This window comes from Esox lucius, chromosome 20 (assembly GCF_011004845.1).
Source record: "Esox lucius isolate fEsoLuc1 chromosome 20, fEsoLuc1.pri, whole genome shotgun sequence".
NCBI classification, from domain to species: Eukaryota; Metazoa; Chordata; class Actinopteri; order Esociformes; family Esocidae; genus Esox; species Esox lucius.
This window is the reverse complement of record NC_047588.1, coordinates 30,708,471-30,731,878: the sequence shown is the minus strand read 5'-3', so window position 1 is coordinate 30,731,878 and position 23,408 is coordinate 30,708,471. Positions and strand designations below refer to the sequence as shown.

Sequence of the window (23,408 nt, the reverse complement as noted above, 5' to 3'; positions counted from 1 at the left end):
CTTAGTGGACTGTGATTTAACTACAATGACCACAACTCCATTACAGCAGAAACAGACTTTTGAGACAGACTGAGACAGGAGGATGGATTTTGAACATCTGGCAACCAAGGTAACAGAGTGAGGTAGCTCTATTGATGTTATGGTATTGAATATGTCTACAAAGTATGCCTCATCTACATTGAATAAATAACTGCTAAAAGGATTTTCTCAGATGGCTCTGCGGTAGAAATAAGCAGACAGGTACGACTGGCAACAAGCTAGCCTAGCTAGGAATATCATCACCTGGTTCTGTGGATGCTAGCAGCTTGGATACTGAGCAAAGAATGAGTTAACGGAGAATAACTTCAATGAAATAATACATCTTACACAAAAAAAAGTAACGCCTCGCGCACTGATGCCACTTTATTGTCGCAGAAACACTGACACACTGTTTCACACAAAGCCCGGCCATTAGCTGTGGTCCATATTCTTCGCTGTAGGGCTCTTCAATAACCAGACTTCATTTAGCAGCCGTCAGGAATCACTTCACTCACAGAGGAGGGTAAACACAGCTTGCATGGCCAACACACACACACACACACACACCCTCACACACACACATACACACCCTCACACAAAGCGGATCGAGATCAATAGGCTGCAGCTGTTAGCAGTCTTAGTCTCTTTCTCTCGTGTATTGATGTGAGGTGGCGCGGCTGCGATGTGGTTACCGCACCCCCAGAACCACTTGACCCCAAATCCTATTTTTCCCCGGGGACCCATTACACAGACGCATGCAGTGGCAGAAGTACATCGGACCGACCAGAGACACAAACCCAACCGCACAGTAAAATCTGATATCACAGAACGAGGTGAAGCGGATTCACCAATTTTGGTTGATTGAATCAACTGGGGAGTTCCAGATTGTTTCAGGGAAGAACTCCGGGCGTTCTGCCGGGGAATGTTGGGTGGCACCAGTGCCGGTGACGGCCGTGTTGCTAACCACCTAACAATCACGTGGGGTGGGTGTTGTTGTACGTGGATGTGGCTGAGAGGGGCCGTGCGCCAACCTTGATGAAATGTTTGCTGAGGTGATTAGCTTGTCAGCGGCAGAGCAACCGAGACATCAATGAACCTTCCCCCTGCACACGCACTCCCACACACACGCCCTGAAGCAGTGATTATGGGGCAGGGCAGCACTGGGAGCCGGGGGCTGCTCTGTCATTAGTGTGGTTAATCAGTGCTCTGCTCCGGGTGAAGTTACACACCCTCCAGAGACAGGCTGATGAGCTGTGAGCTGTGCCCAGCCTATGGTGCCCTGGCCTGGGCTAAAGCGGCTCCCCCGGCCCCTTGCCTGCTCCAGACGCTAATCTGTAACTCCACTCTGGAGCACTGAGCTAAACCTAAGCCTGCCGGACAGAAAAGGAAACAGAGAGACACTTTGCATGCTAATGAGACGCACCTGCATACGCACACACACATAGATCCGTACACACATAGATACACACACACATAGATCCTCACACACATAGATCCTCAAACACATAGATCGACACACACATAGATCCTCACACACAGATCCTCACACACATAGATACACACACACACATAGATGCACAGACACATAGATACACACACATAGATACACACACATCAATCCTCGCACAGATAGATCCACATACACATAGATCCTCGCACACAGAGCCACACACACATAGAGCCACACACACATTACAAATACATTATTTGAGCCCACAAATGACAGATTCATTCGGGTAGGACTTTGAATAAATGCAAGATTTGAGATCAGCATTGTCCTCTTAGTGTGACCGCTGACTGGAAGCAGTTCCTGTTCAGGTGCCTGGCCTTCAGGTACACACTGTTGGCACACCAAAAAAATACCGGAGGCACGTACACACGTACACACGTACACACGTACAGAGTCTAACTGACACACACTGAAATGGACACACATGAACACAAAATGTCAGGCTCACGCGTGAAACAAATGATCTAACATAAGTTAGCACCGCCAGGCTGTGCAGACCAGCACTCCACATTACAACCAGCAACAACCGCTGTCCCACTGCGGTTACACCAATAACCACTGACCTTAAAATGTAATGGCCAGGCCATAGTGGTTTAACCACTCACCTATGACCGTGTCTAATGACCACCGCCAGAGTGGAGCGTGTAATGACCCCGGGGAACTGAAAGACCGTGGAGGATTGTGAGAAACCCTCCCTCCCTCCCTCCCATAGGGCCTTCAGCCTATCTCACCCATACCCATACCTTACTTCTCTCGCCATGTCCAGGACACACTCACACACACTCACACACACTCACACACACTCACACACAGTCATACACACTCACACACACTCACACACACTCACGCACGCCTGGGAACGGGTTGCTGCCCCCCGAGGACGGGGTGTGTGTGTCTCCCTTAGTGAGCGATTGGCTGGTCGTTCTCTTACCCACAGTCCCCTGTGAGCTCATTAGCCCCAATCCGCCACCCCAACCCCACCATGCAACACACACATGTAGATTGCACTTTCCATCACCGGTAGGGTTGTGTGTGTGTGTGTGAGTGTGTGTGTACGTATGTGTGTGTAACATGTGTGTTTTAAAGGACGACGAAGGTCAGAGAGAGCCATGGGCACCTCCAGTCTCCCCACAACCCACTACTTTAGAGTGGGAGACAATAGAGTTGAAGAGGAGGGGGAATGTGGGTGGAGAAGAAATGATTCTCTGATTAATAAGTAATAAATAATGTGCTAGATGAGTATGGGTATTATTGCAGTGTATCTAATATATAATGTCCAAGAGAAACCTGAAACCGGGGAGTAAAACCAACAGACACCAGAAAATAGACATGTAAAGACCTGGGACCAAGATGCAGACCAGCAGAGACCAGTTACAAGGTGAGAGACCTGTAAAGACCTGGGACCAGGATGGAGACCAGCAGAGACCAGTTACTAGGTGAGAGACCTGTAAAGACCTGGGACCAGGATGGAGACCATCAGAGACCAGTTACTAGGTGAGAGACCTGTAAAGACCTGGGACCAGGATGGAGACCATCAGAGACCAGTAACTAGGAGAATAACCTGTCAATACCTGGGACCAGGATGGAGACCAGCAGAGACCAGGGACTAGGAGAAAGACCTGTAAAGACCTGGGACCAGGTGAGAGACCAGAACAGAGAGGAGTTAAGAGCAAGGGAATAGGAGAGAGACCAGTATGGACCTGGGACCATGAAAGAGACCAGGAGAGACCAGGAGAGAAACCAGTAGAGACCAGGTGGTAAAGTATGCTAAAAATATCCATGAGAAGAAGAGTAAACTACTGTATAGCCATTAAGGGATGAACTTTGTTAACAACAATGTTCAATGTTGTTCAGTTGGTTTCACTGGTCTGTGTGAAGAAAAAATCCCCAGTTACCTGCATGTTTTTCCTACATGTTCTAGTTTGCTTGTTGGGGTATTCAGCTGGGTATCTGTATAAGCACTTTGTGACAGCTGCTTGTGTGAAAATGTCTTTAGGAAATACATTTTATTGATGGAATGTAGCACATAGTAGCCATTGTAGCCTTAATCAAAGCTTTGGCAATATATCTCCTTCACCACCGCAATCATCTTCACCGCCGCAACACACACACACACACACACACACACTCACACACCTGCGCAGACGCACATGCGAGCAAACACACAAGCACACACACACACACACATTGAACAAACACACTTCCCTAATGTGACACCAATCATCTCGTACTCAGTGAGTGACTCCCCCTATGATAACACATGACCCCCCCCCCCCGTGCCTCTCTGTCAGCCTCAACCAGATAACTGATATGATGACTTTGTGTCTGTGTGTAGATTTTATTTATTTTTTTGGCGGGGGGGGGGGTATTCATTTCCCTATTTATCTTTGTGACCTGAATTAAAGCGTAACCTCTGTGGGCCCCCCCCCCCCCAGTTATCTTTACACCCCCCATCAGTGCACAGTGTATTGATAATGACCATTAGCATATTTATGATCATTGTCAGCCTCTTATTGTTTGTGTGGAACATTAATCTTCATCGGCTGCCTGCCGACTGACAGCTCAATCTAACAGGCCATCACTGGGCACACGCACGCACACACACATGCACTCTCACACAGACAGACACACACACACGCACACACACATGCACTCTCACACAGACAGACATGAACACATGCAGTTTAGTCAAGGGTTATTGTCTTTCCACAGCAAACACACATCCATGCACGTACGTAAGTGTGCAAATAAACAAACACACACACACACACACACACACACACAGTGATTGACATCCAGTCGGGTGTGTGTAATCAGGTGAGGTTGTTCTCTCCAGCTGTGACATGGGCTCGTTGGTACCCCCTGTGCCAGGCTGGGCCCACCGCTCCCCTGGATCAGCCTCAAACCAATTGCCTCTTCACCACTCCCCCCTGACGCCAGCATGCAACACATCCCTCCGCTGCCAATCCCGGCCCAACCGCCGTGCCCAAGGCAAGAGTCCACAAATGAACACTACCACCAGTGGTGTTTAACACTTCAGTTCCTGGGTGAGTTGCACAGAGATGTGTTATGTGGAATAAAGTGCCATCTGCAGGTGTGTGTGTCCTAGTGGACGACTGACAGGACGACTGACAGGATGACTGACAGGGGGACTGACAGGGACAATTAGAGGTAGATGGTGATTGAGGGATAGTAGCATGCCAGGTTCAGCAGGAGGTCCTTTCGCCTTCGCCCTCCTGCCCTTATGTCTCCTCATCGTTCCCCTCATCTCTCCTCCTCATCCCTCTACTCATCCCTCCCTTCATCTCTCCCCTCATTTCTCCTCCTCCTCTCCTTATGTTTCCTTCTCATCCCTCTCCTCATCCCTAGTTTCATCTCTCCCCTCATTTCTCCTCCTCCTCTCATTTTCCTTCTCATCCCTCTCCTCATCCCTAGTTTCCTCTCTCCCCTCATTTCTCCTCCTCCTCTCCTTATGTTTCCTTCTCATCCCTCTCCTCATCCCTAGTTTCATCTCTCCCCTCATTTCTCCTTCACCTCATCCTTCCCCTCATCTGTCCTTCTCATCCTTCCCCTCATCCCTCCCTTAATTTCTTCCCTCATCTCTCCTTCTCCTCATCCTCCCCTCATGTTTCATTCACCGGATTCCCTCATCTCACCCCTCACCCCTTCCTCTCCTCATCCCTCTTCCTCATCTCTCCCCTCACCCCTTCCTCTCCTCATCCCTCTTCCTCATCTCTCCCCTCACCCCTTCCTCTCCTCATCCCTCTTCCTCATCTCTCCACTCACCCCTTCCTCTCCTCATCCCTCTTCCTCATCTCTCCCCTCACCTCTTCCTCTCCTCATCCCTCTTCCTCATCTCTCCCCTCACCCCTTCCTCTCCTCATCCCTCTTCCTCATCTCTCCACTCACCCCTTCCTCTCCTCATCCCTCTTCCTCATCTCTCCCCTCACCTCTTCCTCTCCTCATCCCTCTTCCTCATCTCTCCCCTCAACCCTTCCTCTCCTCATCCCTCTTCCTCATCTCTCCCCCTGGTTGTTTCCACTAGAGACAACAATTATATTCAGTTGTAAGTACGCCCCCCTTCATCTACAGTAGTAACTTTGCCATTTCTGGAAAGAAATGAATGCAGATACACTGTTATCTTTTAAAGTAACTGGTATATTGCAATGCTGTATCCCAGCAGGAATCCCTGTCTCTTACTGTAGATCAGGTACAATTGTTCCTATATAATGTCTCTCCTTGCAGAGCCATAAACATGAAGTTTTACTGAGGCTATCTATATCACACCACTATCAGACATTATTGATAGTTATTAAAACCTCCCAGACATGGTAGTTTTATGTCACTGGACTAAATCACTCCTCCAACACACACTCTAACACAAAGTTTATGTGTGTGTGTGTGTGTGTGTGGTGGTTTGCTCACCCCAGCGTGTGCCTGTGTATCACTCCTGGGATGCCTCTGCGGTACTAACAGTTACGAGGTGCATGCGCATATATTTTAATACTTTATTGAAGCTGTAAAATCCAAAATCCATCATTTGTTAACGTGTTCCATGTAAAACAGGACTAAAAGACGGCACAGGAATAACAATGAAGATTTGCCTTGTGTAAATAATAATCTATCATCGACTGCTGTCTCTTCTGCACTAACCCTTTAACAGAAGAACCCTTTGAACAGAAGAACCCTTTAACAGTAGAACCCTTTAACAGAAGAACCCTTTAACAGTAGAACCCTTTAACAGAAGAACCATTTGAACAGAAGGGACATTTAAAGGAAAGAATTAACAAAATTACATTTCATCTGAAACCTCAGTTGACCAATTCAGTTGGTTTTGATGAACACGTGCAGATACAAGCCATATACAACCCTGTTTCCGAAAATGTTGGGACACTGCGTAAAATGCAAATAAACACAGATACTTGCATTTTACGCAGCGTGCATGTATCATGTATCCCTGTATTTAATTAAAAATAGTACAAAGACAACATTTCAAATGTTGAAACTGAGAAATTATATTGTTTCTGGAAAAATACATGCCCATTTTGAATGCCAGAAACACGTTTCAAGAAGGTTGGGACAGAGGCACCTTTACCACTATGTTGCAGCACCTCTTCTTTTAAAAACACTGTAAGCGTTTGGGAACTGAGGAGACCATATGCTATAGTTTTGTGAAATGAATTCTCATTCTTGCTAAAAATGGGAGTTTGGGGTCTCCTTTGTCATAGTTTTCATTTCATAATGCGCTAAATGTTTTCAATGGGTGACAGGTCTGGACTGCAGGCAGGCCTGTTTAGCACCCGGACTCTTTTACTATAGAGCCATGCTGTAATAATACGTGCACGATTGTGGTTTGGCATTGTCTTGCTGAAATATGCAAAGCCTTCCCTGAAAAATACCGTGTCTGGGTGGCAGCATATGTTGCACCAAAACCTGCATATATTGTTCAGCATTAACGGCGCCTTCACAGATGTGCAAGTCACATATGTAATGTGCACTAATGCGCCCCCATACCATCACGGGTGCTGGGTTTTGAACTGTGCACTGATAACAAGCTGGATGGTCCCTCTCCTATTTAGCCCGGAGGACACGGCATCCATGATTCCCCAAAATCATTTCACATTTTTATTTGTCAGACCACAGGACAGTTATCCACTTCGCCTCAGTCCATCTTAAATTAGTTCAGGCCCAGAGAAGGCAGTGGCGTTTCTGGATCTTGTTCATAAATGGTTTCTTCTTTGCATGGTAGAGTTTAAACTTGCATTTGTGGATGCAGCAACGTACTGTGTTCACAGAGAGTGGTTTTCAGAAGTGTTTCTGAGCCCATGCAGTGATGTCCACTATAGAATCGTGTCTGTTTTTAATGCTGTGTGAGGGCTCAAAGATCACGGCCATCCAGTCTTTCACGCAGTGGTGAACCCCTCCCCATCCTCACTTCTGACTGACCCATCCTCTTTGGAATGATCTTTTAATACCCAATCATGTTACTGACCTGTTGCCAATTGACCTAATTATTTGTGTGATATTCCACCAGGCTTAGTTTTTTATCATTACACAACTATACCAGTCTTTTGGTGCCTCTGTCCCAACCTTTTTGAAATGTGTTGCTGGCATCAAATTCAAAGTGGGCATTTATTTTTCAAAAAACAATAAAATGTCTCAGTTTCAACATTAGATATGTTGTCTTGTCCTATTTTCCATTGGATATTGGGTTTTAATGATTTGCACATCATAGCATTCTGTTTTTATTTACATTTTACACAGCGTCCCAACATTTTTGGAAACAGGCTTGTAACATAGCTCTTCTCTTCGGTTCATTGGGTTGGAGGAGAGTTAAGTGTGTGTGTCTGTGTGTTCTCTTCGGGATCTAGCCAGCGGTCCATGACCTGGTTAGGGCTAGTAATGATTAACTTGTTTGTGATTTGCTCATCATCTCCATTTAGCCAATGATTAACACCCAATCAGAACGCATGATTAACATCCAATCATAGAGCGGGGTTAAAAATACAGAGTTCATCTTTAATGTTTTAATAACATGAGTACACGCTCCCAAACTGCCAACACACACAGACCAATTTATCTCACCTGTGCTTCCCCTACCCTCTCCCACCCACTACAAGTTTAAGACATATGTATCTCTAAAAGCCCATCAGCACACGTTTCCACGTTCACACACACACACACACACACACACACACACTTCTCCCCCTCCATCCTCCATTTGGCCCCGGTACAGAACACCTATCTCCGCTGTCTGTGTGTGTGGAATTAGAGCCTATTTAAAACCAACCCCGAAGTCTCATTAATTAATTAAGCCTGGACGCCTGTGGCTCAGGGTAGTGGTTATCACTGCAGCTCAGGACACACCTTGTCTTAATAACATAACCAGCCTTCCCACCACAGGGCTGGGGGGCCAGGCGAGGGAAGGAGGGCTGACTGGACTGCTTTGAGGGACACAGATAGGAAACACAGAATGTCAGAAAAAGGTGAGATGGAGAGACAGAAGACCAGAGTCCTCCTGATATCTGCAGCTTGACATCACGGTTGTGGTGGTGAGACACAGGGAGGCGCATTGCAATCCACCCACCCTCTCCTCCCCGCTCCTCCTCGCCACAGCTCCAGAAGGCCTCTTTCTCTTTTCCCACCTGGCAGGGTCTCCAAATCACCGTGGTAACAGTCCTCCTCATCACTGTTGGCTAATTCCTCTGCACGCTAAAGCACTAACTGAACAATCACACACACACTTTTCAGCACAACATTTCAGCTCCTGTCCATAGTCTGTGGCATTACAAATGCAATTGGTAGATCTGTGTTTGGAGTGTGTGTTTGTGTTTTAAATAACTGGCCTGAGATACATCAGTCTGTTACAAAAGGCCAACAAAAAAAGAACAAAACAAGCCGAGTTGATAAACTATGTGCCTTCTTTATTGAAACTTGAGAAATGTCAATAAGAGCTCTTTAACAGGCCAGTGACAACACAGTTAGAGCAGAAGGCAGGCTAACCTTCTAGAGGGCATACAAGCACACACACATGGACGGACACACTCTTAATGAACACACAGCATCATCTCCTAATAACCTCCAGACAGATAGCAACAGCAGTGTACAGGACAAACATTCCCTCATTGTGAGAGTAACAAAGCTCTGAGAGGACAGAGGAAGTGGAAAAATCCTGCTGATCGATCAGTGGCTGCAACTGGCTAATGGTGCTCAGTGGCATGTGTGCGCACACACACACACACACACACACACTGCAGCGCGTCTATGACTTTACAGATCAATCCTAGTGGTGGCGCTTGTTCATTAGGCCCTTGGTCACCCACCCACCATACACACACTTCTGGAACTGAGGCCTGGTGCTGGTATTGTTCAGGGGGGCCCAGGGGCAGTATGGGTAAACTCGTTACTCTTTGGTTAATTGGAGCTGAGATTCCGTCCCTCCTTCTCTCAGCAACCCCTCCTAAGGGAACAATGACTAATTGTCTACAGAGTCCTCTTCAGTCAGGGCACTTCTTACCCTCCCACCCATCTGTCCTCTAGTCCTCAGTAACCCTGCTGTAAACCTCACCACCCTAGCCCAGCCACCTGTCTCACCACATCTATCCCACCCACCTGTCTCACCACATCTATCCCACCCAGCTGTCTCACCACCCTAGCCCAGCCACCTGTCTCACCACCCAAGCCAACCACTTGTCACACCACCCTAGCCCACCCACCTGTCTCACCACATTATCCCAATTACCTGTCTCACCACATCTAGCCCGCCCACCTGTCTCACCACCCAACCCCAGCCACCTGTCTCACCACACCTAGCCCAACCACCTGTCTAAGCCCATCCACATCTGTCCAAAGTCCGCTACATTAGAGGAAGTTACTCCAGTATAGGGAGACTCAGGAAATCTGACGCTAAATGTTACCATGGGCAACATCTACCAAAAGCTGCAATGCTTGTTGCACAGCACCTCTATCCAAATAAATGCAACCCAAGCCCAGTGTTTCTCTCCACCCCAGCCAAGGTATCATAGGGAAAGCCTTAAGATGTATCCATGCAGCTGGTCGGAGAAGGCCTCCAGAGAGAACTTCTCCTGAACTCGCCTCTTGCCAGCCTGGCCCATGTCCCTTCCGAGCTGGGGGTCTCTGAATAACTTCTCCATGGCCAGGGAAAAGGCTTCAGCTGTCGGCTCACACAAGAAGCCCGTCTCCCCATGTACCACGCTTTCCAGAGGGCCTCCAGAACTCACAGCGATAACAGGACAACCACAATGCATGGCCTCCAATGGAACTATCCCAAAATGCTCTCTGCTAGGCGTGTAGAGAACAGCTGCACTGCCCCGCAATAGCGCCACCTTCTGGCTGTCCGAGGGAGAGCGCAGGAAAGTGACAGAGTTGTCTACACCCAGCTGTGCCGCTAGCTCCTTCAGCTCAGTGTAATGTTGGACGTTCTCAATAACACGGCCATCATACCCACCGGCAACCACCAGGTGAAGTCCTACCCAGTCCTCCGGGGAGACGTGGGCCCTGAGGACAGAGAGGCCCTCCAGGGCCAAACCCAGGCTCTTCTTTCTCTCGTAGCGGTTCAGGGACAGAAAGAGACATGATACGCCCTCTGGAATCAAGCCCTCCAAGCCCTGCTCCTCCTCAGGAGGTCGGTCGAAGGTGTGTGTGTTCAGGGAGGGGTAGAGGACGTCAATCTGGACCCTGTCCAGGCTACGGAAGGTTTCCCTGAAGACCCCCGCGGTGAAACAACTGTTAACCAGCACCTGAGAAGGAAACAAGAAGGATTGGTCAATGATGTCTCATTAAATGTGATAAAGAGGGGAACTGATTAAGCAAATCAAAACCCACTGAATTCAACTGAAGAAAACTACTCCTGTTTAAGATCTAACAGCATGTATCCTTCTTCTTCCTCACCATATCAGCCATGCCAGTCGTGAGTTCTTCCAGCCTGTCTATGGGAGCACGGTACATTTTCTTAAAGGCTGAGCCTCTCTGGGTAAGAAGTTGATCTGGGAAATGACAGTAGAACAGCACCTTCTTTCTTCGACGGGACAACCTCAGGACAGGGATACACACTGATACCTGCAGGGAGACTAGCGTTATCGCCACGGAACCCACGATACAGAACCAGAGTAAAGGTAAACAGAGTAAAGTGAATCGGAAACTAAGGTCTAGAGTCGGAATGAAAGGTAACGGACAGAGTTAACGTTAAAGACGAGATGAAAACCGACCAGGTGAAGTGTGCAACCAACCTGATCACAGAAGACCACATCGTACTCTACTCCGCTGAGGAAGACCAGGTAGAGGGCTACGTAGATCATCCGTAGGTAGGCACACAGGGCGTGCAGATACCCAGCCACACTGGTGGGCAACCAGTCACCCACACACACCTGGAGATGACAGGGTCAGACAGGAAACCAGTGTTCGTTTTTTGTGTGTGTGGGTATTAGTGTGTTTTAACACTGTAATAGGCACCCACCACATTCAGGTCTGGGTCCAGTGTCTCTGGGAAGCAGTGTCTGGGGTCGTGGTGGGCCGTCCAGATCTGAACACTGCAGCCTCGAGAGCGGAGGGACACAGCGGCATCCACCACCAGCCTCTCTGCCCCGCCTATACCCAGGTCAGGATGGAGAAACACCACCCGCACCATCCTGCAGGAGAAAAGCTTAAATAAGGCTGCAGACACCCACGTGCTGACGTGTACATCAACAGGGGGCTTGATTTAAGGGGCATGAAAGAAAAAACGCATTTCAAACAAAGTTAAATAATGAAGGACAATACTGACACTGCATATCGGAAGGATTGTTCATTAGATTTCAATGCCTAAACATGTCCTGTTTGAATAGGTTAAGCTCCATGACATCAGCTGACTGTCATGTTGTATAAAACCAGACAATAATCATAGTCGTCAGCGGCACTACAAACATCTGATATCAAAACTTTATATCAATCTGAGAGTAGCATTAGTTACTAATTCTGCATTAGTTGCTAATATTGTGTGGACGTTCTATACTGTACCTTTTGCCCCTTGAAACTGCTATATATCCAACGTAATCTATTCACTGGGAAACAGCGGTAAACTACCGAAAATTCATGTGGCACTGTTCCTCTAAATCGCCATGATGGCTCAAATGTTCAACAAAACATAAACCGCAAATCGCACAGCATTGAACCACAATGGTGTCAAATTTCAATCTCGTCAACGGCTTACTTCCTGTGAGACACGTCATCTTTCTTAGTACACATACTATTCACTTGCCTGTCACTCAAAGCCAAACATTTGACTTCAAAACTAGTAATAGGACCTTGCTTCAGAAAATAAATGAAAACATCTCTGAAAATATTGATTGGGCTATAATTTACATTACATTGAATACGTTATATTTCGATAATGAGCTGTCTTGGTTCAGGCTTTACAAAGGTCATCTATCATGGTCCTTTGTTTTGTAGTCGTGTCCTTTTCAGACAAGCGTCATCTTTCTGGGTTTCCTTCTGGAGTTGTGGCGATTTTAATAGCAGCGTTTTTCATTTGTCGTAGACATCATTTAGAAGAACACTTCTGAGTCTTGATTTTCTGCTGAAATCCCAAGAGTAACTTGAAATGGTAAGGGTTGATTGTTCTAAATTGTCTTTAACCGAATGATTTGCTAGTTGTTTTTCAATGTTTCTAACACAGTGGTGTTTCAGCTAGCCTTACATGCTAGCTTTACCTAGCAGAATTGCATGCATGATTATCATACATTTCTGTAAGCTTTCTATAAAATTGCAAGGGTTTGCTAACCGCTTTTGATATCTCATCTTTAAATTGTACCAGCCAGGGACTGTCAGAGTTAGCAATTTAGCCAACCATTTAGCTTGCTGCTGTGCTGTACATGCTAGCTATCTCACTACTAGTACAGTACAGCATGATCCATCGTCTATTTGTAGACGTGGCTTTCAAATTGTCTTTATTTCCTTCGGTTTACGACAGTCATGTCATTTCAAACCGCTACTACATGGCACGATCGGCTATTTTTTACTCTGTTAAGATTCTTTAATTGGGACTTCACATAACTGTGTACAGAGTTTTATTGTAATGATCTATGACCTTTCAGTCAGATTTGAAACTTGGATGGAAGTTATTTGATTCCGTTTCTTATCATTTAGGAAGATCCATTCTGTCTCTATGTTAAAGGCCACTGTCCGCCTTAATTATAACAATGTTCTCTCTTTCAGCCTGGACCAGCAGCGAGTGCCACTAATGTCGGTGCAGGGAGCCGATCCCCAAGCAAGACAGTGGCCCCCCGTGCAGCAGGATCCACAGTCCGACAGAGGTATACACACACACTGGCCCCTTGCAGCAAAATCTGTTCTTTTAGTTTGTAACGCCATGTTTAATTACCCATAATCCCATTTAAAAAAAGTATGACTGTGTGTACTCTAAGCTCTGGTTAAGTTCTGGATCGTCTGCTGGGTGACAAATATAATTTCCAACAGATAGGAACCACACACACCCTAAACCCAACCAATTTAGCAGGATCGATAAACGCAATCATATGTCAAATTCAAATCATTACACCATTTTTAAAGGGAGGATTTCTTAAGCATGTCATTATCACTACTTTATTAAAACACATCTGGTGTATTACTAAAATAAGGCAGATATTAGGTAGAGCAGGGGGTAAAATATGATTTTGCAGCATCCCTTTCTCTCCCTGTCTCTCTGAGATAATACAGTAGTGAGTGATGGTGTTTAGATATGCCTCAGTGAGTAGATTTCAGTTAGATAGATGTAGGTGCTCAGGGCTTAATCAGTGTGTAATCAGGGCCTTGCTATCATTAACCCCATTACATCATAATTTCCCATTACTACCTTCTCCCTCATATACTGTCATTACTGCATTTAGCCTTCCTTTAACATCAGCTGACAAGTACAGCAGCTGTGAATCACGCTCACATCAGTAAATACGCAAACTGCTTTAGAAGAGTGAGTTATGGACAGTAGTGCGTTCTAGTGCTGACACTGTCTGCGGCATTTATATGATTTGACGACAGTATTATTTGTTCATATATGGTCCTCTGAGGCTCCAGAATTGTCGTATCACCTGTGCAATTAAACAGACCAAAAAAACCTGACTGGGTAAAGGACGTGTTATTTAGTGTGGAGGGACTTTCTTTCAGGTTACCGGGGGGCTACAGGTCCTCGGGTGTCTGTTGTCTAGGACGCCACGGCTGACATTTTGTCTGTTTTTTTTTTTGTGATGTCACAGGAAAGCGACGAGCAGCGGCACACGCAGTGCGGGCAGGACCACGGCATCCGCGGGTGGCACTGGTGGCATGTGGCGCTTCTACACAGAGGACTCACCTGGACTCAAAGTGTGAGCGCGTACAGACATGCATACAGGGGTTGTCCTGATTTGCGCTTCAGCCGCGTTCTGTCACTCCCTGGACGCCTCAGAACAAAAGTCACGGAGGACGCCTTCACGATCACCGTTTGAAGTCTCTTATCCGGACTGACGTACAGTAGTTAAAGCCTTCGTTCACAGCCGTGTCCATTACCTGAGCGCGCTTTACGGGACCCACTAGTGAATAGTATACTTTAGTTCTCCTTTATTAATTAGAAATTCACAGAATTAAATGAAGTGACCATCTAAAGTTATCCATTCTGGGTGCACGTCCAAATGAGTTGCCCCGCGATTCGTAAGGATCTCAAATATCCTTTAGACTGAAATGTCCGGCTCCACATTTTCCTAATGAATACTGGGACACAGATGCGCGCCCTTGTACAAAGGCATTAGCATTCCTTTAAATGCGTTACACTCCGACACACAGCGTACCTTGTCCTACCAGACAGCTAGTTAACGCGGAGCCATACTGTTCCCAAATGAACGCGCTGCCGTGCGTTACTGATTAACAAGCCATCATGTCCCACCTTGTGTGACCTCCCATGTTCTGTGCACTGAGAACATGGAGGAGAGAGACAGCAGAGAACCACTCCCAGAGAGTTAAGCACTTGTCAATCACTGGGAGCCCAAGACTGTGGTAGATGTAACTTCATTTGCCGAGCTGGCAAAGTGAGCCTTCTGTCCCTGAGCAAGGCAATTTATATCCAAATTGCTCCCAGGACTGAAAATAAATGTTTAGTCATGCTAACCTGGTAAAATAACAGTACATTTTGTGTATGTATTTATACATTAGATTTTTACATAAAATAGGAACACTTTTTGACAGAATCCAAAATGAGCAGTTTATTGAAATGGCTTTTCGGTCTGTTTATCCAGACTGGTCACTTCTGGGTAGCTAAGACATTTTCTGAGTATTGCTCCTGTATTGGAGCGCAGACAGTCTTACGGTAGGCTGGTGTATATCAAGCTTGTATATTCCTGTGTTAAACGCCAGTCTCAGAGCTTAATTAAGATCTGCTCAGAAAGGTCAAGTCAATTACAGCCTTCACAGAGGAGGTGTAGGGAGGAGGAGGGGTTGGTATGGCAACCCCCTCCACTTCAGGGACACAAGCCTCTCCTCTCATCAAGTCCTTGTCAGTGATCTTAGAACCATGGTCCTACTGTATCTCAGCCAGTGTTTTTACTGGCAGTGATCTTATGCGGGGTGCAAAGGCATCTAAATAGGGTATGGAACCATATAGATCTTTTTGCCAGTTAAGCCACCGGCAGCTGGTAGCTGTTCTGGTCAGTAAGTGGCCACCTGGAGAAATGGTACTCCCAGCTCCGCGGCCATGAGGCTGGTCAGAACCCTGCTCCGCGGCCATGAGGCGGGTCAGAACCCTGCTCCGCGGCCATGAGGCGGGTCAGAACCCTGCTCCGCGGCCATGAGGCGGGTCAGAACCCTGCTCCGCGGCCATGAGGCGGGTCAGAACCCTGCTCCGCGGCCATGAGGCGGGTCAGAACCCTGCTCCGCGGCCATGAGGCGGGTCAGAACCCTGCTCCGCGGCCATGAGGCGGGTCAGAACCCTGCTCCGCGGCCATGAGGCGGGTCAGAACCCTGCTCCGCGGCCATGAGGCGGGTCAGAACCCTGCTCGGCGGCCATGAGGTGGGTCAGAACCCTGCTCGGCGGCCATGAGGTGGGTCAGAACCCTGCTCGGCGGCCATGAGGCGGGTCAGAACCCTGCTCGGCGGCCATGAGGCGGGTCAGAACCCTGGGCCAACTGATGGACCTCCGTAAATACAGTACCAGCAGAAACGTGTAGCCCTGGGTGAATACAAACACAAGCTCCCTCTCTCCGATGTCCTCGAGTGCATAGTGTGTTGGGCTTTGTGCCAACTTGGCATTGTGGCCCTGTCTGCGCCGCTGTGTTTCTATGGTAACCTGTGTGCTTTGTCCTTCCTCAGTGGGCCGGTGCCGGTGCTGGTGATGAGTCTGCTGTTCATTGCGTCTGTCTTCATGCTGCACATCTGGGGGAAGTACACCCGTTCCTAAACCCTGCCCCCTGACCTTTAACAACTGACCCTGTGCTGTGGCTTTTCATCACGTCGGACCTGGACCAAACAAACAAGCAACATTAAACCCCCAAAAAAACTCTGCCCCATTTCCCTCCCCTCAGCCCTGAATGGGGTGAAACAGCCCCCATCTATCTGGTAACCAGAGCAGAGCTGCAGTCCAGTGTCCAACTGAACTCCAGATCACCAGTGTGTTGACCCTGAGCACAGAGCATATTGGGCTGAATGCTAACATGAGACACTCATGCTTAAGTCAAGCTTGCTGGTGTCAGTCCTATTGATGTCAATGGGTGATATCTCCGGTTAGGATTGGGCCCTAGTCCATTCACCAGGATTTATTTTTTTCTCCAGTCAAAATTAGAACCTGTAGATTTTTTTTGTTAACATAATTTGTACAAAAATGTAATTGTAATATTGTACAATAAAAGGATTCAAACTGAATTTGGTGTGGTTGTGGGGGGTGGGGGTGTGTGGGTTAGATCTTACTGAACGAATGGGGACCAAATGTCCCAATGAGTATAGTAAAACCAGAAAAAATTGACCTCATTGGGCCCTTTTGCCGGTCCCCGTGAGGCAAAAGTCAATGTCCGGTTTAGGGTCAAACTTACAATTGATTTTATAGTTAGAATTGGGGTTTCTTTAAGGTCCAGGCGTTGTTGGTTAAGTTTAGGGTTAAGGTTAGGCATTACATCTAGGTAAAGTTTAGGCATGTTACTTTATTGAGGTTAAGGTTAGGGTTAGGTTAGGGTTAAGTTTAGGGCAAGGGAGCATGCAATTTCTATTTTCTGGTCCCCCTGAGGGTAGATGTACAAACTTGTGTGTGTGTGTGATGGAGTTCATTTTGGAATTTACATGGATTCCTATGACCTCCTTCATGCCAGTTCATAATAATACATTAATATTAAGGTGATGGCAATACCTTTTTGTGCATACAAAAACCAAGAAGGGGTTGAATAGAATGTATATACTTAAAGGGGCTGTCAACTTTATGCTTGCTAGGTGTTTTGTGCCTGGAGCAGACTATCTGATGGGAGATGTACCCACATAGTTGTACAAGTGCATCTACAAAATGTCAATATCCTGGAGAAGTATTATTTATTTTTCATAATTCAAATAAAGTGACACTTTTTTATATTCTAGGTTACACAAAGTGAAACATTTCAAGCCTTTTTTGTTTCAATCTTGATGATTACAGCTTGTAGCTCATGGAAATCAATAATCCAGAATCTCAAAATATTAAATTAATCCACAGTCTTTGGTAAGAGCTGTTTGTAAGCACAGCACACCATGAAACACTTAGCCCGTGTAAACTGGCAATATACCACGGACCCCAAATTGCATTGATGCCATTATTAACCAGTTATCGGTTACTGGTGCAATTATACAGTAAAAGGTTTTGGGGGTGAAGAAGAATCCAAGCGCCACAGTTGAGTTTCAGAACTCTGCTGCATCTCGGGGCCACCAAGTCTCCAAATGTGCAATTAGATGCCAGCTTCATTCCAAATGCCTGTTTGGAAGGGTTGCCAGGAAAAACATAATTGGGAGCAACCAACAAAGAGCCAGGAGTTTGCTAAATAGCATTGGCTTTTGATCCGGATGCAATGATTAGAATCAACAATAAAAGAGCTTGGCCATGCAAACCAGTGGTATCCTTCGTGTCAAAGGAAAGATGCATATTCAGGAAACAAAGTAATGGTTAATTAAACCCAAAATCTAAATTTTGCAATGACTATTTTAGTCTCCGGACTTATGAAAATCCCACTGAAAATCTGTGATTTGAATTGAAGACGTAATCCAGAAGCACTGACCCAAGGATCTCAAGGATCTGGAAAGATTCTGTACAGAGTAATGGTATAATATTCCTTCCAATGTGTTCTGTATCTCATAAAAGTGGTTATGGGAAAAGGCTCAGTGCTGTAATCCCTGCAAGAGGAGAGTACACAAAGACACACTTCATTTATGAAGTATTTAAAATTACAATATAGCTTATTACCTGTGTGGTTAATATTATCCTGCCTTTTTGCTCATCTTTCTCAAAGCTGCCAATCCTTTGGAGGTGAATGTTAGACAGGATTTAGCAACAGTCCCTTCTGTTCCTTTACTCTCTCTCATCTCGTCCTTCTCTCTTCTACTCCTATGCCTCTTCTTTTTCTTTGTCTTTGATTTGCACCTCTAAAACCTACTACCAATGTTATAGAGAATGACATAAACACGTACTCATACTGAATCGGATGTTTTGAACTAGTCAGTTCCCCTTCTCCACTAAGTTCTCCTTCTCCACTATAAATCCTTGTTGATATGAGGAATGCATTTCCTGAATTTTCCCCGTTTTGAACTTAGGAGGGCTTGAGGTCCTGGGCCACATCTGTGGAATACCTGGTTTGGAGGACCCGTTGCTGTCCCTGTCCAGAGTCCTCCTGGTTGGGTTGCAGATCAAGATGATACCTGACGATTTCAACTGCCACTGTGCTGACACCTCCCCCTCCCCCGTGTTGTCCTTGTCCTAGAACATCTGGTCATGCTTCTGACCTGGACTAAGTTTAAATAGACTCTAGACTCAGCCCACATGCATTTATTAATTATTACAATTATAATCTCAATATGTTCACCTGACACAGCCAGAAGAGGACTGGTCACCCCTCTGAGCCTGGGTCCTCTCTAGGTTTCTTTCTAAATCTTGGCATTCTTAGGGAGTTTTTCCTAGCCACTGAAATTCCACACTACTGTTGTTTGCTCCTTGGGGTTTAAGGCCGGGTGTTTTGTAAAAGCACTTTGTGACATCTGCTGATGTAAAAAGGGCTTTATAAATAAATGTGATTGATTGAAATTTGATTGAAAAAGCTGTCAGATTATGTCACCCTTTTCTCATCACTCAACCTACTAACACTGAACATAAAGACTGTGAGGACCATGTTCTAGAATAAAGAACCCTGAACACACCAAGACTACTCACATTTAACACCAGTGGAATGGTCTTATAGTAGCATTTGTGTGTGTTTGAGACAGCACAGCCATCCTATGTGAGTGTTGATGAATACAGTCCTACATACAGTTAGATCCAGATATAATTGGACACTCACAAGTTTTGTTATTTTGTCTGTTTGACAAAATACATTAAAGTCACAGTAAAATAACAAATATGGGCTTAAAGTGCAGTCTCTCAGCTTTAATTTGAGGGTATTCACATCCAAATTGGAGGACGGGTTTAGGAATTACAGCTCTTTAATATGTAGCCCCCCTCTTTTTCATGGAACCAAAAGTAATTGGACAATTGACTCAAAAGCTGTTTCATGGACAGGTGTGGGCTATTCCTTCATTATTTCTTCATCAATTAAGCAGGTAAAAGTTGTGGAGTTCCTTCCAAGAGTGGCATTCACATTTGGAAGCTGTTGCTGTGAACTCATAACATTCGGACAAAGGAGCTCTCAATGCAAGGGAAACAGGCCAATGCAAGGGAAACAGGAAAAAGAGAATCCATTAGAACGATAGCAGGTACATTAGGAGTGACCAGATCAACAGTCTGGTACATTCTGAGAAAACAAGAACACACTGCTGAGCTCTGCAACCCAAAAAGGCCTGGACGTCCACAGAAGACAACAGTGGTGGATGATCATAGGATCCTTTTCATGGTAAAGAAAAACACTTTCACAATATCCAGCCAAGAGAAGAACAATCTGCAGGAGTTAGCATCACAAAGGAGGAAACCCAGTGTTTTGTGATGTCCATGCGTTCCAGACTTAAAGCAGTCATTGCCTGCAAAGGATTCTTGACAAAGTATTAAAAATGAACCTTTTATTTATGATTGTGTTGATTTGTCCAATTACATTTGAGACCCTGAAATAAGGGGACTGTGTATGAAAATGTTTACAATTCTTAAACGTTTCATAACATATTTGTATTCAACCCCTTGAATTGAAGCTGAACGTCTACATATCAATTGCATCTGGGTTGTTTCATTTCAAGTCCATTGTGATGGCATACAGAGCCAAAATTATGAAAATGGTGTCTGTGTCCAAAGATTTCCGGACCTATCTGTAGGTTATACCTACATTTAGTGGCACGTTTATTAGGTACACCCATTCTTGCCTCCAGCACAAACTGAGAATGATTTTGGGCCTGGATTCTGCAACATCGCACAGTTGCTACTGAGTGGTCAGTGACAAGATCATGCTGCTGACAGCTCGTTCCATTCCTTCCTAAGGATGCTCTATTAGGTTGAGGTCTGGGGACTGCTCAGGCCAATGGCAATAGATTTCCACTCCACATCTGTCCAGTGTTGGGGTCTGCTGGTCCAGTGGAGTTAGGTTTTTGTTTAGCTGAGTGGATTCCAGTGTGGTCATCTGCTGCAATAACACACAGTGACATCCATTCCTTGATGCTGTTCCCCACATCTGTGACATCCATTCCCTAATGCTGTTCTGCACACCTATGACATCCATTCCCTAATGCTGTTCTGCACATCCGTGACATCCATTCCTTGATGCTGTTCTGCACATCCGTGACATCCATTCGCTGATGCTGTTCTGCACATCTGTGACATCCATTCACTGATGCTGTTCTGCACATCCGTGACATCCATTCCCTGATGCTGTTCTGCACATCTGTGACATCCAATCGCTGATGCTGTTCTGAACATCCGTGACATCCATTTGTTGATGCCATTCTGCACATCCGTGACATCCATTCCCTGATGCTGTTCTGCACATCCGTGACATCCATTTACTGATGCCGTTCTGCACATCCGTGACATCCATTCCCTGTTGCTATTCTGCACATCTGTGACATCCATTCGCTGATGCCGTTCTGCACATCCGTGACATCCATTCGCTGATGCCGTTCTGCACATCCGTGACATCCATTCCCTGATGCCGTTCTGCACATCCGTGACATCCATTCCCTGATGCTGTTCTGCACCCTGTTGTACTGCACTGTCTGTCTGTTCGTGGTGAACCTGTTTGCTAGATTACTTCAAATAATAATTTACTTCAAGTGTCTTTTCCCACGAGACTTACACTTACTACATGTTGTTTTGCTTGTCACAACATTCTTCGTAAACCCTAGACCCTTAAGTGTGTGAAAAGCCCAGGAGATCCGGTGTTCCTAAATGACTGGAACTAGCCGCCTGGCAGTGATGATCCCATTATGCTGAAAGTCGTCAAGTCACCACCTTTTGCCCATACTAACATTCAATCTAACAGAAACTGAATGCTTCAATGCCTGCTTTATATAGCAAGCCACAGCCATGTGACTGTCTGTACAATTACATCTTCCTGAATGGGGTCGCTTATCACCCGATCATTATGTGTGTCTGACATGTCCTTGGCTCTGGTGTATGCCTTCTCTGGGTGGAGAGGTAAATATTTGTTTGCCAGATGGCAAGTCATCTTCCGTAGCCGATAACTTGATTATTGCCATCATCAGCCTGGCTAGGTCTGGCTCTGTCTGCTGCAGTGGCATTATCAGCCTGAGGGTGGCGCTCCAGACTGCTGTCTCTGTCAACCTCAGAAACTGATGGAGACTGAGATGTCCGCTCCTCACAGCTCCACCCAAGTGGAACACCAGAGTCTGTTCAGGGTGTGTTTTCATGTTGTTATTAACCGCTCATAAACATGATTCTTACTAGTCTGACATGCTTTTAGTTCTCACTGGTCTGACAGACAGTTTATTCAATGCTGTCTCTCTCTGCTTCCTCCCTGGTAAATCAATTGAAAGTAATTGGCCGCATTTGAACAGAGTTCTTGATACATTTGGTCCATACTGTATGGGAAATAAAACCGTTGTGGTTTGTCTGTTGGGCTGAATGGGATGATTTACATCATTGGTTGTCGTTGGTTTTGAATTAGTTCTGGAGTTCTTAGGGCAGCAGACACTATAAAATCTTTCACTCTAGGCCTAGCACAGAATAGGTTGCATTACTGGCGGATATAGATATGGTTCAGATGTTTTGTGTTGTTGTTTGTTTTTAACTTTCGTCTTGTCAGGTCAGGATAACTGAGAGATTGTCAGGTCAGTACAACTGGGAGATATCATGGCTACTGTCTTTCTCAGGGAAAGAATGACTTATTTATCATTAAACTGTCGCCCTCCAAAATGACTGTATATTTGATCTTTCCTATACCAAGTTGTCCTTTAGACCTACTTCTGACTTTGTTCCATTGTTGAATTACAGTTGTGGCACTGGCAGAAGCCTCAGCGACTGATAGTAACCTCGGTCTAGTTTGCCAACCCAGCCCTGTTGTCAACTTGCCTGGTTAAATAACGTAAAAATAAAAAAAAGAACATGTTTTTTAAAAACCCAGCCCTGTTGTAGTTGTCTCTGAGCTGAGGATGACAATGGAGAGTGTGTCTCTGTGTTTGCTTGCCTGATCACTGGTTCGTTGTGTTTAACGTAGCGTTTGGATCCTGTTCATTAATTCACTCGAGTTTCCCATGAGCTCCCAGTGTTCGTGGTAAAGCCAGTCACTGGTCTTATACAAACACACACACACACACACACACATACACGCACACACAGACATACACACAGACACACCATACAATGGCCAACACGCTGTGGCACAACATAGCACCGTGCCAGAATTATTCAAAGGTGTGATTAAATATGGAACACACACTGACGCTCCCACAGCGTTACAACACCCAAACACAGCCAACAGCTTTGGAGCTCATTGCTCTGTGTCTAAAAATATTAGTCATATTTTAAAAAATTTATTCAGATACCGTTTTTGAGTAAGTGGTGAAAATGATGGTTCCACTGAAACTCCACAGTCAAATGTGTATTTTATAATGCGCTACAGTATACTGTATACACACCACAAATTAATTTTTTCTGTATTCCACTCCGCTCATCACACACACCGCAAAACACACACACACACACATGCAGTTGGGTATTTAACTAAACGTGTGAGGACTATTGGGCGACAAACAAAAGATTCTCTACCAA

The 23,408-nt window shown here is 45.8% G+C and overlaps 2 protein-coding genes across 2 annotated transcripts; one reads left to right on the top strand and one right to left on the bottom strand.

The window, feature by feature from the left end:
• Positions 1-8,931: 8,931 nt before the first annotated feature.
• Positions 8,932-12,226, bottom strand: alg2 (ALG2 alpha-1,3/1,6-mannosyltransferase). Its single transcript, XM_010884704.3, has 5 exons — positions 12,044-12,226; positions 11,505-11,676; positions 11,278-11,415; positions 10,940-11,107; positions 8,932-10,788 (listed from the first exon to the last, which is right to left on the bottom strand). Exons 2-5 carry the CDS (start codon positions 11,673-11,675, stop codon positions 10,048-10,050), a joined length of 1,218 nt encoding a protein of 405 aa, XP_010883006.1. The 5' UTR covers position 11,676; positions 12,044-12,226; the 3' UTR covers positions 8,932-10,047.
• A 269-nt stretch (positions 12,227-12,495) lies between these two features.
• sec61b (SEC61 translocon subunit beta) lies at positions 12,496-16,833 on the top strand. Its single transcript, XM_010884705.4, has 4 exons — positions 12,496-12,629; positions 13,241-13,338; positions 14,275-14,382; positions 16,355-16,833. The coding sequence occupies exons 1-4, from the start codon at positions 12,627-12,629 to the stop codon at positions 16,440-16,442; spliced, it is 297 nt and encodes a 98-aa protein (XP_010883007.1). The 5' UTR covers positions 12,496-12,626; the 3' UTR covers positions 16,443-16,833.
• The last annotated feature ends 6,575 nt before the right edge of the window (positions 16,834-23,408 follow it).